The sequence below is a fragment of the Pelodiscus sinensis genome, chromosome 14 (genome assembly GCF_049634645.1).
Source record: "Pelodiscus sinensis isolate JC-2024 chromosome 14, ASM4963464v1, whole genome shotgun sequence".
NCBI lineage: Eukaryota > Metazoa > Chordata > Testudines > Trionychidae > Pelodiscus > Pelodiscus sinensis.
In genome coordinates, this window is record NC_134724.1 from 17,202,246 (window position 1) to 17,218,033 (window position 15,788).

General features: G+C 44.2%; 1 protein-coding gene across 2 annotated transcripts in view; it reads left to right on the plus strand.

The window, feature by feature from the left end:
* Positions 1 to 4,349: 4,349 nt before the first annotated feature.
* Positions 4,350 to 15,788, plus strand: part of FAH (fumarylacetoacetate hydrolase) — a 28,562-nt gene continuing 17,123 nt past the window's right edge. The window contains exons 1-7 of one of the 2 annotated variants that reach the window (XM_075897099.1): positions 4,350 to 4,766; positions 6,643 to 6,756; positions 9,042 to 9,163; positions 11,663 to 11,712; positions 13,448 to 13,538; positions 14,010 to 14,107; positions 14,240 to 14,292. In XM_075897099.1, coding sequence (XP_075753214.1) covers positions 4,620 to 4,766; positions 6,643 to 6,756; positions 9,042 to 9,163; positions 11,663 to 11,712; positions 13,448 to 13,538; positions 14,010 to 14,107; positions 14,240 to 14,292 — 675 coding nt within the window. In that variant the 5' untranslated portion in view covers positions 4,350 to 4,619. The remainder of the gene's footprint in view (positions 4,767 to 6,642; positions 6,757 to 9,041; positions 9,164 to 11,662; positions 11,713 to 13,447; positions 13,539 to 14,009; positions 14,108 to 14,239; positions 14,293 to 15,788) is intronic. The other variant, XM_075897100.1, reaches the window with a different exon arrangement.

Genomic DNA, 15,788 nt, shown 5'->3' on the forward strand with positions numbered 1-15,788 from the left:
TTATTCAGCCCTTTATTTTGTCTCAGCGCACCTGATACCATTAGCAGCTATGGAGAGCTGAATAGGAATTAAGCTAATTATTACAGTAGGTAAAATAAATTCAGAGAATAAGTAACATCTACCTATTGAAAGACTGGAGGGGATAAAATCATTGTCATTCTTAACTTGGGTATTGAACAACACTTTGTATGTAGTCAGTGATTTCCCTTCCCTCCCCCCTCCCCCATTCATGTTTTGTGTTCTGCAATGACATAAAATTGCCCTTTAAAATAGGCAAATGTGATCACAAAATCATAAAAGGCAACAGGGATGCATGTGAACTTGTTTTTCATCTAGCTTCTTGAAACTGATAGTATCAGAGGTCCCAACTTTGCAGCTGGTGGGAGCCACTTCTGGCTTGGGGAACCAGGCAGTCACAGGATGATCTCTTAATTTGTTTGCTAAATTGCGTTCAAAGTAGTGAATCACACATTGTCATTTCTCCTTGTAAACAATTGCTGTAGCTGTTAATTTATGATTATTTAAATATGCTAGGGAATTTGCTTTTGTGTATTTCTGATTGGGAGAGCGGCCCTTTGCTACAACTACTTCATTAAGAAATGATCTATACTATACAAAGATTAGAAAACCCATAGGCTGTGTTTCAAATTTAGTTTCCATTTAATGGACCTAGTTGCTTCTGAATCAACTTCTCTCACCCGATCTGTGAATCATAGCTGCCTTTCTTAACAAGTCTTGGAAAGTCTCCTTGCGTACAGATGTTCACACCCACCTAATCACCAATGTCAGTTTAAAGGCTATGCGATAGCTGTATAGTGCATGTGACTTGTAACTGCACGTGTACACTCACGCCATATTGGATTCTTTACAAAACTTATACATACGTAGAAATAGGACTCAAATTCCTCTCTGGAACTGATCCTCCATTCGCATTTCGCTTGATGAATCTTCTGATTTAACGACTTTCAAATATTTGTGGAACAAGTGAGATTTTGTGTGCAGTTACTCAGGATTCAGGGTTTGAGCTTTGATTAAAGACAACTAACATTTTTAAATGTTGAATGCATTCTTTAAAATTCGGAACATTTGAGTTAAAGTATAAGTACCTCCTATGCCACCTGATGTAGCAAGACACGTTTTTGCAGTGTTTTGTATGGTAATCTATAACTTCAGATGACCGAGAAAACCATTTTGCACCTAAAGGAACATTTTGTAGAGGTTTAACTTTGAAAATCAGATATGGACTTTGAACCATGCACTCCTTGACTCTGGAACATGAGAAGGGAGGACATGAATCAAGGTTTTTCACATCAAGATATTTCACCAGTCTTTTTGGGTTAAAGAATATAATTTATTATGCTTGTGAACACATCCACGTATCAACACATGATGGCATCTGTTTCATGCAATGGTATGGCATGATAGCCATATTTCCCTGGATTATTTTTGCTTGCCATTTTTACTCACCCTCCACCCAATTCCAATCTACCCAATTCCCTTTCTTTTTTCTGCATCTTCCTTTGCAAGTTTTTGACCCCTCACCTTTATTATCTCTTCCCCGCCCCCCATCAGCTTTCCCTTCATTCCTCTTTCTGTTCCTTTTCCCCCACAGCTTCCTTTCTCTTCTTCCATCCCTACTACATGTTTAACACAGTGACCCATCATTGGGTGTGTTTGTGCTGCTGCAGTGACTGACAAGAGAACAGGCACAACATGCATAAAGAGAAGCTGGCTTAAAAGGAATTGCTACCTGTCTGTTCTGTGGAGGAGAGGGAAGCAGAGTAAGGCTGACATCCCTGAGCAAGGAGGAGGGAAACAGCTGCCTTTGGAGCTCAGTTGCTCCCTTTGCCAGTTGGTTTTGCACTTACAACATACAGCAGGAGCCATTATGCCCCTATCTTTTATGTTGGGAGCCGCTACCCTTGAACAGCAGGGAACTAGAACTTAAAATGCTTCTATTCTAAAATTAGATTGGGGTTACTAACAAAAATTAGAGTCAACCATATCCTATTCCTTGTCCATGCAAATCTATCTTGAACCAATTAAATAAGTCTTTGTAGCTTGGCTGATGAGGGTATGTTGTCGTCATCTTTCAGGCTTACAAAAATTGCTCTAGGAGTTAAGTGCTTTCCAAGACTATTCAATGTATACATGGGAAAACACTCGACAACATCCTTCACAATTTACTATTAATGCACTGAAATAGAAATAACACATCACACTGCAGTTTGATTTGGCTCTTTTAATGACAGCAGTATGACCATTGATGCTTTGCCTGATTCTAGTAGAGGAGCATTTAATTCCCTTTATACCAGAGCATCTGTGGCACCATTAAATGTTATACCACCAGAAATCCAAATTCTGGAGGGGTATTAAGTGTGTTTCAGTTAAACACATTCTTCAAGCTGAATGCTGTAACTATGACTTTTTTGGTTTGGGCCTGGATAAAATCAAATCAGTTGTGGAAATGCTTAGCAATAAATGCTGGTTAGCATAATGTAGGAATTCAGATATCACAGGATACAATGATACTGCTGCAGTTAAGCATAGTACATAACTGAAAGCTAATTTTCTATGCAAAGAACATTCCTAAAATTACATGGGCCAAGGCCTCAGCTGCTGTAAACTAGCACAGCACCACAGAAGACAAACTAGTTGAGAGTCTAGTCCAGGGGTGGGCAATAATTTTTATGCAGGTGAGAGGGCATTCCAAAATTTTGGTAAGTGGTCAAGGGTTGCACTTTTCTGTGGAGGGCTTGCGAGGTCTAGGACTGAAATCGGATGCAGAAGAGAGCTTGGGATAGGAGGCTGGGGTGCAGGAAAGCGTGTAGGGTCTGAGAGGGAGTTTGGGTGAAGGAGTGGGTTATGCCCTAGGGCAGGGAGCATGAGTGCAGGAGAAGATTCTGGCATGGAGGAGGTGTGTAGGGAGGAGTACAGGAAGGGGTGAAAGATCGGGGGGGGGGGAGTTGTGACCTAGGGCGGGGGATTGGCACGCCGGATCCAGGAGCGGGTATGGATGTAGGAGAAGGATTCTGGCCTGGGGGATAGGACATAGGAAAGGGTGCAGAGTCTGGGAGGGAGTTGGGGAGGAGGGGTTGGGGTGCCAGAGTCAGGCTCTGGCCAAGAGTCACCTAAGCAGCTCCCGGTCAACAGCACTTTCAGGCAGGTTTACCTGCCAGCAGCTGCAGACTAGGGATGTAATAGTATAGACAATTAACTGATAAGCAAAAGCTTATTGGTTAATGCTATAGACTACATGCATTTCCCACCCCTTGCTGGTAAATTTTTTAGCAGGCTGGCCAGCAGCCCAGCTCAGTCCCGGTTTGCACTGGGTCCTGGACCTATCTCTATTGCTGCTCTTCATTTAAAGTATTAGGAACCAGGTGGGCACGCAGCCTGACTCAGTTCTAGCTCGTGCTGGTCTGGGAGCTCAGACCCCTTCGCCCCCGCACAGGGGCTCCCAGAGGACTATAGAATAGTCGACTACCCAATAAGAATTCATGAGGTTACTTGACTATTCAATTAACCAATATTTAACATCCCTAATCCACTGGCTGGCTGTGCATATGGCTCTGTGCTGACGGGAGGCGGGATAGGGACAGGAACTGAGAGATTTTGCTGGGGGAGGGATGGGGCAGCCTGCTGAAGCTTCTCCCCCCTGTTCCTGCAGCATAGAGAGCCAAAAAAGCAACCAACTGCTTTGATTGGTACTGCTCCGTACTGCTAGAGTGGATGCAGGCCGGATCAAAAGGCTTGGCAGGCTGCATATGGCCTGTGAGTCGTATCTTGCTCACCCCGGTCTAGTCCTACAGTTCCCATGTTAAAGAGCAGAGCAAAATAAATCCATGCGATTGTTCTTTATTTATCTAATCTCATCCTCTCCCCCACCAAATCAATTTGGAATAATCAACTTTGTGGTTTGATAGCTGGGAGTCAAAATCTTTATTGAAAAGGTATCTTTCCCCCCATTCTACACCATTCTTCCTTCTTTTAAAAAGTCCTAGTTTCACATGCAGTCTTGTGTCCATGTGTAGAACAGCGGTGTTGATGTTCAGTTTTATTGCCTAGGAAGCACAGCGGGTTGGGAAGGACATGGGACAGTCAGGTTGTGCTTTTCTGTCCTTTGCCACTATTTGCAGCTATTCGCACTTCAGCGGGTGGAGATTGACTGATGGAATGAGTCAAATGGTCAAATGTGGTTTTTGTGGAACTTCTGTACAAATTCCAAATGAAAACTGTCTGATAGATGAGCTGCTGTGCCTAGGTTCTTGTTGGGTCATTTGATACTATCGCTTTCATAGCTAAGTGTCACTTCCAGATGGGAGCTAACTGGCTCCTAGTCTAGCAGGCGCACATCCCTGTAATGAAGGATTCAGGAAGGGGACAGTCTTGCCTGCAGTAACCATACAGTATTCTCTCCTACAGGCTTTAGCTAGAAATGGTTAATGGTGCAGAAGCCCTTGCTGCTGAGTCATGTAGAATTCTGGCATTCATTAACCATCTAGACTACAGACAGGAGCAGGGCTAAGGGGAGTGGGCTGGAAAGTGGCTTCTGGTTGGTTTGAGGCTGAAGTAGAGGGTGGGCCCAACAGAACCACACTGTCTAATGCAACTTGTGAATGCTGTCTTGGAGTGCTTGTGTGGGAGTGTGTATTCAGTATACCACAACTTGCCCTGAGCTCAAAATGTCTTTCATCCAGATAGAAGAAAGCTCAGATTTCCCTCTTCAAAACCTTCCCTATGGGATTTTTTCTACCAAGGAAAAGGTGAATTATCTGCTGCTTTGGCTTTGTGTGACAAAGATTGTTGCTGTTGTGGGTGAGTCTTTGAAGTTCAAAGGCTATGAATGGAGGAGAGAAGTTCTGTGGGGGGCTTTGTTTTGTTACGCTGTGTGGAGAACTCCAAATACCAGCTACAGGAAAAGGCCTGTGAGTCTGGGAATCTTACAGTTTAGCTAATTGCACTAGGAAGTTTCAACAAATATACTGAGCGCTATTTCTTTAGAGAATGTTAACATTTCCTGTGAGTGCTTCCTATGCATGTAATATGGTCTTAATATTTTTTCTGTTTTTCAGTATAACAATTATATTTCGTTATGGCCCTTTGTGGTATTAAGCTTTCACTCTTCTTTACCAGCACCTTTTTCTATTATCTTTATGGCTGAGTTTAACCCTTCCTTTCTTCCCTCTCCTGAGAAGTCCCATTTTAACTTTTATTTTATCTGCTACTAATCTTAGTTGCAATGTGGAATATTCATTGTAAGCAATATGAATTGATGTATCTGAAAGATAAATTTGATTAAATAATCTCAGTGTAAAATATAATTAGGTTAGGACAGTAGATATTAAACTGTTTGTATCTTAAGTTTATAACCATTAAAACAAATTATCAATATTGGATGTCAATATACACAGTAAATATTCTTAAATCAAAATTTAATAAGCTCTTCAGCAGCATTTTTCTTACTTTGCATGTCAGTAAATTTCTAATATTGATGAAAAATTTTGTCTCTTCCTGTATAAACAGTGAAATTGATGTTTACCAACATTTACTGATTAAAATTAATGTCCTCTCACAGCATTATAATCTCACAGTTAAAATAACTGATGTTATTCAGGGAAACAGGTTACAAATTAACTTGTCTAGCCCTGAGATTTTTCTGGCAGGAGTGCTTGCTCAATAAACACCTAGGATAATATTTGTGCAAATCAGATTTGGGGCCTTGTTCAAAGAAGAAAGGCTTAAAACAGCTATGTTTTAATCTGTACTGGTTTTAGTCTTTTGAGACAAAATTGAACATTTGTGCTTTTGTTTGGAATGAAACTGGTTGTGATGGCTATATTTCATTTAAATTCTCTACTAGTTGGAGTTTGTGTTTTAATGACAAAACATCTTTATGGTTTTAGCACAGCTGTGATACAGAGGGTGTAGTTTGTGTCACTGCAAAAGTATCCAGGACAGAGCAAGTTCTGAACGGTGTTTGTGTAGGTCTATAAAATCGGTCCCAAATAAACAGGTTTTTTGCTTTTGTTTGTTTTTAATTTCTATTTCTTAGTGATAGGCAAATACACACATGGAGGGAACCTTCCACACCAGCCATTCTCCTTTCCCAGGTGAAAGGATGGATCAGTTATGAGGGACTAGGTTAACTCTGATTCATTTTCCGCACTACCACAAACTTCCAGCGTAACCTTGGCCAATTACGTAGTGTCTCTGTGTGTCATCTGTAAAATAGCACTTGCCTACTTCATGGTGAGTGGGGTTAAACCCCTCAAAGATTGTGAGGCACTCTGATACTATGGCGATGAGGGGGTTGAGTATGGACGATGAGGACCTCTGGTAGATCAGCATCAGGGGTAAGGAAATGTCCTCCTTTTCCTCCACTCCTGGCAGATTGGGGTGGAAGGATGTCCTTCCATTTCCCCCCAAAAATAGTGAGGGGTTTGCCAAAAAATGAGTGCATCTTCTCCTTAAATTTTAAAACCGACAGCCTTTGTCCATTAATTACATCTAAGGTAAGATGATCACCAATGTATCTCCTCAACTGCTGCACCACTTAAACTCTGTACTCCATTGGTTTTCCGCAGAACCTCCTTCATAAGAGCATTATTGGCCATTCGTATAAACATTTTTTTCTCATAGCAGCCCCGTCACAGAATTGGGGTAGCAATTGGAGACCAGGTGTTGGATCTCAGTGCTATTAAACATCTGTTCACGGGACCAGTCCTTTCCAAACACCAGGATGTCTTCGATCAGGTATTTATCGTACCCTTTTGACAATGTCCTCCAGCGTGTTTTAAATGGAATGCCATTAGTGATCCAGGCTTCGAACCAGAGCATTGTGGTAACTTACATATGAGTGCCCAAGTTGTTAGTTGTCCCTCTCAAAAAGGGGGAGGGAGCATTGGGTTTGATTCACCGTTGTAGTATGTTAGGTTTATGTCCGTGTAACTCTGTTGAATGGAATTGCACTGGACTAAAACTGCAGTGAGACGGTGTGGGTTGGCACTGTGTGCACATGGCTGCTCAGATGATTCTGCAGCAATCACAGGCCCAGATGCAGGAATTTCTTTGGGGGGGGTGGTTTTTTGTAAATGTGAACCACAAGTGTGCGAATGCACCCCACCCATGGGCCCCCAAGTAGGCGTGCTCTGGCTGTCAGAAACAGCACGCTGCTCAAGCCTCCCTCCCCTGTGCTCCGACCAGCCCCTCCCCTGGCCTTGCTTCTGGGGTGGGGGGGAGAGAATCAGCCCTAGCCTTTCCCCAGCCAACCAGAGCATGCTTACTTGGGGGACTATGAGTGGTGTGTTGGCACCCTTCGCACCCCCATATGCACGGGCCTGAATCAACAGAAGCAGCATGTCATATGGTTTAGCTATGCCCCTTATTCAGCAAATCATGGGCAGGTGTAGCGGGAGATGCCCTTTGCTGAATTGGAACCTACACTGATGATGCATAAAGCCATTACAAAGAGCGCCTGCAATTAAAACCTAGCAGTAAAATAAATGACTCTCCTAAAGTTTTCTCCCACCTGATCATTAAGAAGTGCACTATAGAGTGAAATCCTCCTAGCCCAGATGGCTAGTACCAAGGTTTATACACCACTCCAGTCCCACTTACATGCCTTCATTTCTGGCATCTTCATGAGGAGTAATCGCCATGAGGAAACATGTTGGATTAAGTGGGATTTAAGCGATACATGGATCTTGTAGGCTCTCTGCATGTGGGTGAACAAATAATGTCTCTGTCTCATTACAACTAGCCTTGCAATTGCAAGCTTCTATAGTATTTGAAGATATAAGTCAGGGATGGGCAGCGAAAAATAGGGAGTGGGCCATATGAGGAGCCCCCCTTCACCTCAGTTGGCCGTAGGGATGTAAGCGGCTAGTCCCTCAATTAAATCGCGTCTCCCACCCCCCGGCTGCCTCTATTAGAGGCAGCAAGGGTGGGGAGCAGGAACCAGTGCTGGGGGGGAGCCAGCTTAAAAGCCGGTTTCCCCCCAGCACTGTCTCTGCAGAGGGCTGGGGAGGCAGAGGGGTAGCGGGGACCAGGTGCAAGCTGGGAATCAGCTGATTCCTGGCTCATGCCCAGTCTCAGATGCTTCCCCTCTGCTTTTTAAATGTATTAAGAGTCAGCAGGATCTTAATACATTTAAAAAGCAGAGGTGCAGCGGGGAGGGCCCAGCACGAGCCGGGTCCCTACAGCTGTGCACCAGCCTTTTAAATGTATTAAGAGCCTGCAAGCTCATAATACATTTAAAAGGCAGAGCCACTCACCCCACTGCAGCTCCCTCACTAATTGACTAGTGGATGGAAATTCCATCGATTAGTTGATTAAACTAAATGTAACATCCCTAGTTGGCCACAGCAACCTGCGGCCCATTGGGGTTCCACCTGTAGCTCATGGCCCCTTTGTCTTCACTCTCCCCCATGTGCCTCACTCACACTGGGGCATGGTGCCCTGCACTTCCTACATCTCCCCCTCCCTCCGAGCACTTCTAGAGTGCACAAATTACCTGATTTCATGCTCCATCCCTCCTCTTTCCCCCTCCCTTCCAGAGCTGGGACACCGAGGCATGTGGGGGAGGGAAACAGGTGGTTCATGGGCCACAGGAGGAGCCCCAGTGGACTGCATGAGGCCTGTGGACCCACTGCTTGCCCACCACTGATGCAGATGGATGATGATTTTATTATCCTTAGATTTATTTAGTACTTGGTTTGCAAGAGCACCTCTCAGACCAGAGGCCAAGGGCGATAGGTGCAGTACCGGAACCTAGCCTCTTCTCCAAAGAGTTGCCAATCTTTAGTATGAGTCAAAGGACAACGGGTGCATGTCAACTGACAGGTGCAGGGAGCACGAAGAAACAATGAGGCCCTGTGGATGAGCATGATAGTCATGGTCTCTGCACATAGAGCTGCTTCTTACTTCAAGATTAGCAATTTTTTCCCAGTACTGTTAACAAAAGAAATACCCACATGTACAGCAAGTGGAGATAAAAACAATTGTTCTCTCACATCTCTACCTTTTATATTGTGTTTTAGCCCGTCCTTAATGATTTCATGGGATTGGGCCATGAAGCTTGGAAGGAAGCTAGAATGGTTCTCCAAAAGCTACTGTCAGCCAATGAGCCAACGCTGAGAGACAGCTCTGAGCTACGGAAAAGGTGAAACATTTGGGAGTGAACGTGACTCCAGATTAACTCTCGTGGTACTTCACTGCATGTACAAAGCACTTTTATTTGGCTCTTCAGTCTTCTCAGGCCAGGTCCACACTATGGACCCAGGGCAATGGTGCAGGGGCAGCTCTCTGTACAGTGACCTTTCCTCCTCTCTCCTCCCTCCCCCCCGCCACCTGGGGAGTGATGGGTGCCTGATGCAGGGGAGGAGGTCAGATTAAGGTATGCAATTCCAGATACGTAAAAAACATAGCTGGAGTCGACATACCTCAAGCAGAGCTTCTGCACCATCCTCCCAGGGGGAGGTCGATGGGAGAAATGCTTCTACCAACATCCCTTACTCCTCATGAGGAATAGGAGCAAAAGTGCCGATGGGGGGGTGCCCTCAGCATATGATTTAGCTGGTCTTTGATAGACCCGCTAAATCGAACGCCAGAATATTGACCATCGCAGCGTAGATCTTCCCACAAGTGGAATCGTGGCCTCAGAGTCTTTGTGTATTTCAAGTGTGTATTCCCAGCTGGAGGCCATGTGCCCTGAGAGTCAGAGGAGAGGAGCAGAGTCTTGGCTGTTCTCAGTGAGGCTTACTGCACACTGCTGGTATGTAAAAGGAAATAATCAATCCTTCACCTAAAGAGGTGTGGTAGCCTCTCTGGCAAGGAGTCCAGTTCTCTGGAGAAGGGCAGTTGAATGTCACTGTAGTTCCAGTCTTTCCTCCCTCCCCTTGAGACTTCATTTAACAGTGGCCTTGTGTAAATATTTAATATAGCTCTGGAGAGATGGATCTGTTGTGTCACTCGCAAGGCCTTTTGTAAGCTTAGAAGGCCCAATACAGTATCAACCTGAGGTAAGCTTTCAGGCAGGTTTCTTGCTATAATGAAATATTGTTTTAGCAGTAGAGTCTCATGCAGGGCTGGCCTTAGGTAAAATGGTGCCCTGGCCTTAGGTAAAATGGGTAAGTACAGGGGCAGCTGTCTATACAGTGACCTTTCCTCCTCCCCTCTGACCTGGGAGTGGTGGGTGCCTGATGCAGGGGTAGAGGGCATGCAGTGCTTTCTGCCACTTGGGGAGGTTCCCAGAGGTGGATCTGACCTAGCCGCAGGAACAGCTTGTGCAGGGGAGGAAGAAATCCTGTCCCTCATCAACCCAGACAGGACTAGCAACTGGAGTCCAGTGCGTGGTAGGAGTTCCCAGGTGGGGAGCCCCCAACGCTGCCCCTACCTGGCTCCAAGTCCAGCACTTGGGGGCTAAAGGAGCCTTGGCTGGCTCTGGGGATGGAGGGGTTGCCCACCCCCAAGACTGACCCTGGTCTCATCAATGCCAACATGCAGCATGAAACTCAGGGTATGTCTGAACGGTGATAATGAACATGAAGCTGGCCCATGCCAGCTGTCTTGGGCTGTAGCTGTGGGGCTATACAATTGCAGTGTAGATCCACCAGGTCTCAGAGTCCAGGCACTAGCCCAAGCCCTGTAGCTCAAGTCCTGGGAACTTGAGTCCGCTGTGGGTGTTTTATTGCAGTGTAGACTTAACCCCACCATCTGGAAGGGTCCAGCACACATGAGGTCAGAAAACAAGACTTCCTTAACCCCTGCGCTAAGGAGAGGCCTTTTGAGCTTTCAGTATAAAGGCTTCAGAGGGGTAGTCAAGTTAGTCTGTAACAGGAAAAACTTAAACAGATAGTCTGGTAGCACTTTAAAGACTAACAAAACATGTTGATGGGTAGCATGAGCTTTTGTGGGCACAGCCCACTTCTTCAGATGACCGGAGTGTTGGACTTCCAACACTCTGGTCATCTGAAGAAGTGGGCTGTGCCCACAAAAGCTCATGTTACCAGTTTAAAGGCTGTTAGCTAGCCCTCTGAGACTTCTGAAGATGCTGTGTTAGTCTCTATCTTCAAAATTATGAGCAGTCCTGTGGCACCTTAAAGAATAACAGATTAATTTGGGCATCGGCTTTTGTAGGTAAAACTCACTTCATCCAATGCATCTGATGAAGTGAGTTTTACCCACAAAAGCGTGTGCCCAAATACATCTGTTGTTCTTTAAGGTGCCACAGTATTTTCATAGGTCTCTTGCAGGGGGGCAACTGTGTCGAAAACACTTGATTACACCTTCCATCCAGCAGAGGGCAGTGAGGGCACATACTAACCTGCCAGTGCATCCCAGTGGATGCATTTAGTCTTTGTGTGGCTGTAAGGAAAAAAGTGAGATCTCCCAGGCATGCAACACCTTTCTATACACTAATGTACAATTTCCTCACAGGGGCTCGTAGAATCAGTTAACCACTTAAGTTAACAGCGGCCTCCATCTTCTGGGCACTTACTTTATGCACCAGGAGCTAGCAGAGAAATTCAGCAAGGTGACATTTTTCAGAGCAGGTACCAGAACTTAGTTAATACGAAATGAGATTCAACTTCTTCTGAGTCACCCCAGTGTGACAGCTACCACTTCTTTGAGAGATCACATCTTTCTTTTGCCTTTTTAGAGCATTTGTACCTCAGGTCTCTGCTATAATGCATCTTCCAGCTGAAATTGGTAAGTTTTGTGAACTGGTATGTACACAATTTGATTGTACCCACTGAGATTTTCATATTCCCCAAATGTTCTGCATGGTCAGCTTGTGGCTGGGGCAAGGAATGGGTGTAAAGTAGATGCTACAGACGGGGCAGATGAGGATTTTGCGGGGTCCAGGGCAGCACAATTTCGCGGGGTCCTCCCTTTGACATGGCGCATGCGCGGGGCTTCTTGAAGCGCGGGGCCCGGGGCAACCGCCCCGCTCACCCTGCCCTATATCCACTACCAGCTACAGATGATTCATTGCAGGTACCATCAATGACATCCCAAATAAAACCTGTGTGCCATGTTTTAATACAGATGTGAGGCCTCCAGAAATAACTTCTGCTAACTGAATCCGATCAAAGTTCCCTGGTGCCATAGGAATCCCGGAAGTCAGAACAATGTTTCCAAAAGCCTGTATGACCCCACTGGCTCAAAGCCCTTTTCTTTAGGCAGATGATTATCTTGACTGCCGAACACTGTGTCATGTAATTACAAATAACTTAAGGCTCAGTCATGCCATGTAGCTCTATCTTAGCACAGCAGTGTCTCCGTGAGGTCCTGGGTTTATAGAGGCTGGGTGTCTGGGGGACTTGAGCTCTCATTAGGTTAAATTATGATCTGACAATTCTGGAAAACACCAGAGCCACCATTTCCGTCCATTCCGATTTCTAAAAGGCTGGATGTCACTATACTATGTGAACACATATATTAGGACCGTCAGGTGAAAGGAGAGCCAAGATGTGTGTGTTTTTACGAGGCATCAAGGCTGATTTTAACGAAATTGATAAATCCAAACCGTGGAAGGGAGACAGAATGCAATCAGCCTTGTCTCTAACCTGTGATCAGCTGAATTTCAAAACGCTTTGCCACTGTGGCTGGTAAGTCTGTTTGCAATACTGCCAAACCTAAATGTCCAACCAGGTCAGACACCAGAAATCATGGGATTTAAATAAAAACACCTGTGGTGGTGTTCAGTTTTAGTTTCCTGGGGTTTGAGCCATTAGGGTGCACGTGAATCAATTTTAAGGTTTTTTTTCTGCAAATATAAAGGGAAGCCATTTTTCTTTAAATGAAAGCTGAGATTCTCACATCACCTGACTCCAGGAGCTAGGACTTTAACAAAATAGTATTTTAAATTGGCAACACTGGTGTCTTGTCAGTGACTCTGGAATTGGTACTAGACCGAGGACCTGAAGCCATGTGTGATATGGGTGGAGATAGGAAAGGGCAGAAAATCTTACTTTTTTATATATATATATTTTCCACTCTCACTGCCTACCTTTTGAATTCCTTCAAAACCACTAAGTTAATTGTGAGTTAAACAATTGCTTAGAAAGTGCACCAGAGGGCAGTAGATAAACTGTTTATAAAATCCTTTCTGCTGTGTGCAGTACAGCATTCTCGATAGCATCAGCAAAATGCAAATGACAATAGAAAATGGTTAAATTTTACAAAACATGTGGCTTGTTCTTACATTTGTAGCTAATGAATAGAAGCGCAGCAGGTGTAAAAACACAAACAGTTTTGCAACAGGCAGCGATCCCCTTTTATAGACTATCTTCATGATTATTATAGTCTTGTGACTGTTTCCAAACTCCTCTACACTTCTTTCCCTCCTTCCCCATCATTTTGGGAAATTGATGCTCTTTCATCATACCAGAGCAGGGTCTATCATATAGTTGATCTACATCTTGTGATTTCTTTTCCCCAGGAGACTACACTGATTTCTATTCTTCAAGGGAACATGCTACAAATGTTGGGATCATGTTCAGAGGCAAGGAGAATGCTTTGATGCCTAACTGGTTTGTAATCCAGTTCTTTGTTTTCATGCATGACATTGTGTTGTAAAGATTTTTGCAAAGGCCTCTCTGACCTTATGGGAAAATAAGCACCTAAGGACAGATGTACAATTTGTTTATGTTGGCTCCACTGTGGAGTTATGACGAGGTGTATCAGTTCTGATTCTGTCCCCCAGTGTCTGAAACCCCATTTCTCCATTCTCCACTACATCTGAGCTGTGTAGCAGAAAGAGGTGACTGCTGGGAGTCAGTAGCAGCTCTCTTCTCATATAGCAAGAAACAGAGGATTAAGTTTCAGTAACTCAATCTGGAAGCCTAAAAAGGTGGTGCCATTTAAAGGAAAATTGTACTGTATTGTGGTTTGACAACACTGAAACTTTGGAACTTAGGGTAGTGCTTGCTGCTTCTGCAGTGCATGGTTCTGGTGACTGTAATGCAGCATGTAACACACAACCAATGCTTTGCTTTAACAAGGTTACACTTACCCGTCGGTTATCATGGCCGTGCATCCTCCGTTGTGGTGTCTGGGACGCCAATTCGAAGACCGGTGGGGCAGATGCGACCTGATGATGGTGAGCCCCTGAAATGCATTGTTCTCCTTAGCAAGCAGTGTGGCCTTGGGATATGTTTGGCTGTCTCTTGTCTTCTCTAGCTTCATTGCTTTTCTGTTGTAACTTCATAATGTCTTTCTGTCTAATTCACAGCTAAACCTCCAGTGTTCGGGGCTTGCCAACTTTTGGACATTGAATTAGAAATGGTAGGATTATTTATCGTGTTACATAGCTTTCCCTTTAGTAAAAGAGTGTAAAAACCTGAGCCCATTATAAAAATATAATGTGATATAGGTTATATACAGCTGCCTTTCTTATAGCACCACCTCCCAGGATATTGCCTGCTGCAGAAACTGGTTCAAAGGAGAGAATGCAATGCTTAAGAACTGCATGAGTAAAGCAATTCTAGACCAGCTTCTTTCCAGTGTCATTCCAATGCAAGAGGTATGAAAGGCAGCAGCTCCATAATGGGGACTCAGAGAGAGTGTATTTTAATTAGACTCTTGTAGGAAATACCCAGTATATTTTCTGTTAGCCCATGGCATGCCCCTTAGTCTGCCTCTAAGCAGATAACATAATTAGCTATATAGTTTCAAAGCTTATAAGAAGAGGTGATGGGGGTGGAGAGAAGAGGGGGAAGAACCATTGCTTAGGAAAAAGGAATCACAGTTTTCTGCATAACTAAGGTTCTCTTTCAGGAACTTAGGTCCTCTGTATAGTGGGACTTGATCATATTTCTTGCTGTATTAGCTATAGCTCTGAGCATGTAGCAGCTGCAACTTAAATGAGAATGCCCTTTGGTTCCCTACCAGAATGGGATTTAACGGTGTGTCTGTGTGGGGTGAAACAGAGGAAGAATAAAAACATCTGGCTTCATAAAACAATGTCTAAATATACAACTTTCTCCATTTGTGTTACTTATATCTAGCCTGTCAATTTCAAAGTCCATGGAATAAATGTGCAAACAGCTGAGCTATTGTCCCAGACATCCCAAACCCATGTGTATTCAACACTCACCTTCGTGATGCAGAGTAAATCCTTCAATGCCTAACACTTGTGACCATGCACACTAGCTGTGCATTATGAAAATAAAGGGATCCAAAGGTTCTGGGCTGCCATTCAAATGCCTGCTTGCTTCTCCAGTAATCCAGCTGATCTGCCCATTACTCCCAGCTGTAATAACAGGTCTTAAGAAGCTCGTTCTCTTGCAATACAGTGCAGTCCAAAAGAACAGCCATTTGTTTTGTTTGCATTCTGCTCTTAACATGGTTAAACTATTCATAGCCACAAACACAGTAAGGGTGCATGGAGATAGGAAATCAGTCAGAAAATGTTCCTGAAACTGAGCTAAAAGAGCGTGTCGAAACCTCCATTAGAGATGAAAAGTAGGAGTATATAGTTTTCAGTGCAGGTCTAACTATGTGCCACAATGGGACCTTTATCACTGACTTCTACAGGATTTGGTTTAGACTAATCCTGTATAATTATAAGAAATCGCAACCACGCTTACTAAAAAATAGCTGTTCTGTTTGAGATCTCATCTACTGGCCAGAAAATCTGGATGCTGAAAGAATAAGAGCATGCCCCCTGCTTCTGTCTTTCCTTTTATACAGTGGAACACTCTCCCAGCCTCCACTTTTTGTTCTGATAGGCTGCAGCCAGGTCAGAACCTTTGCAAGACTCCCCTAATTGGTTACTTTAC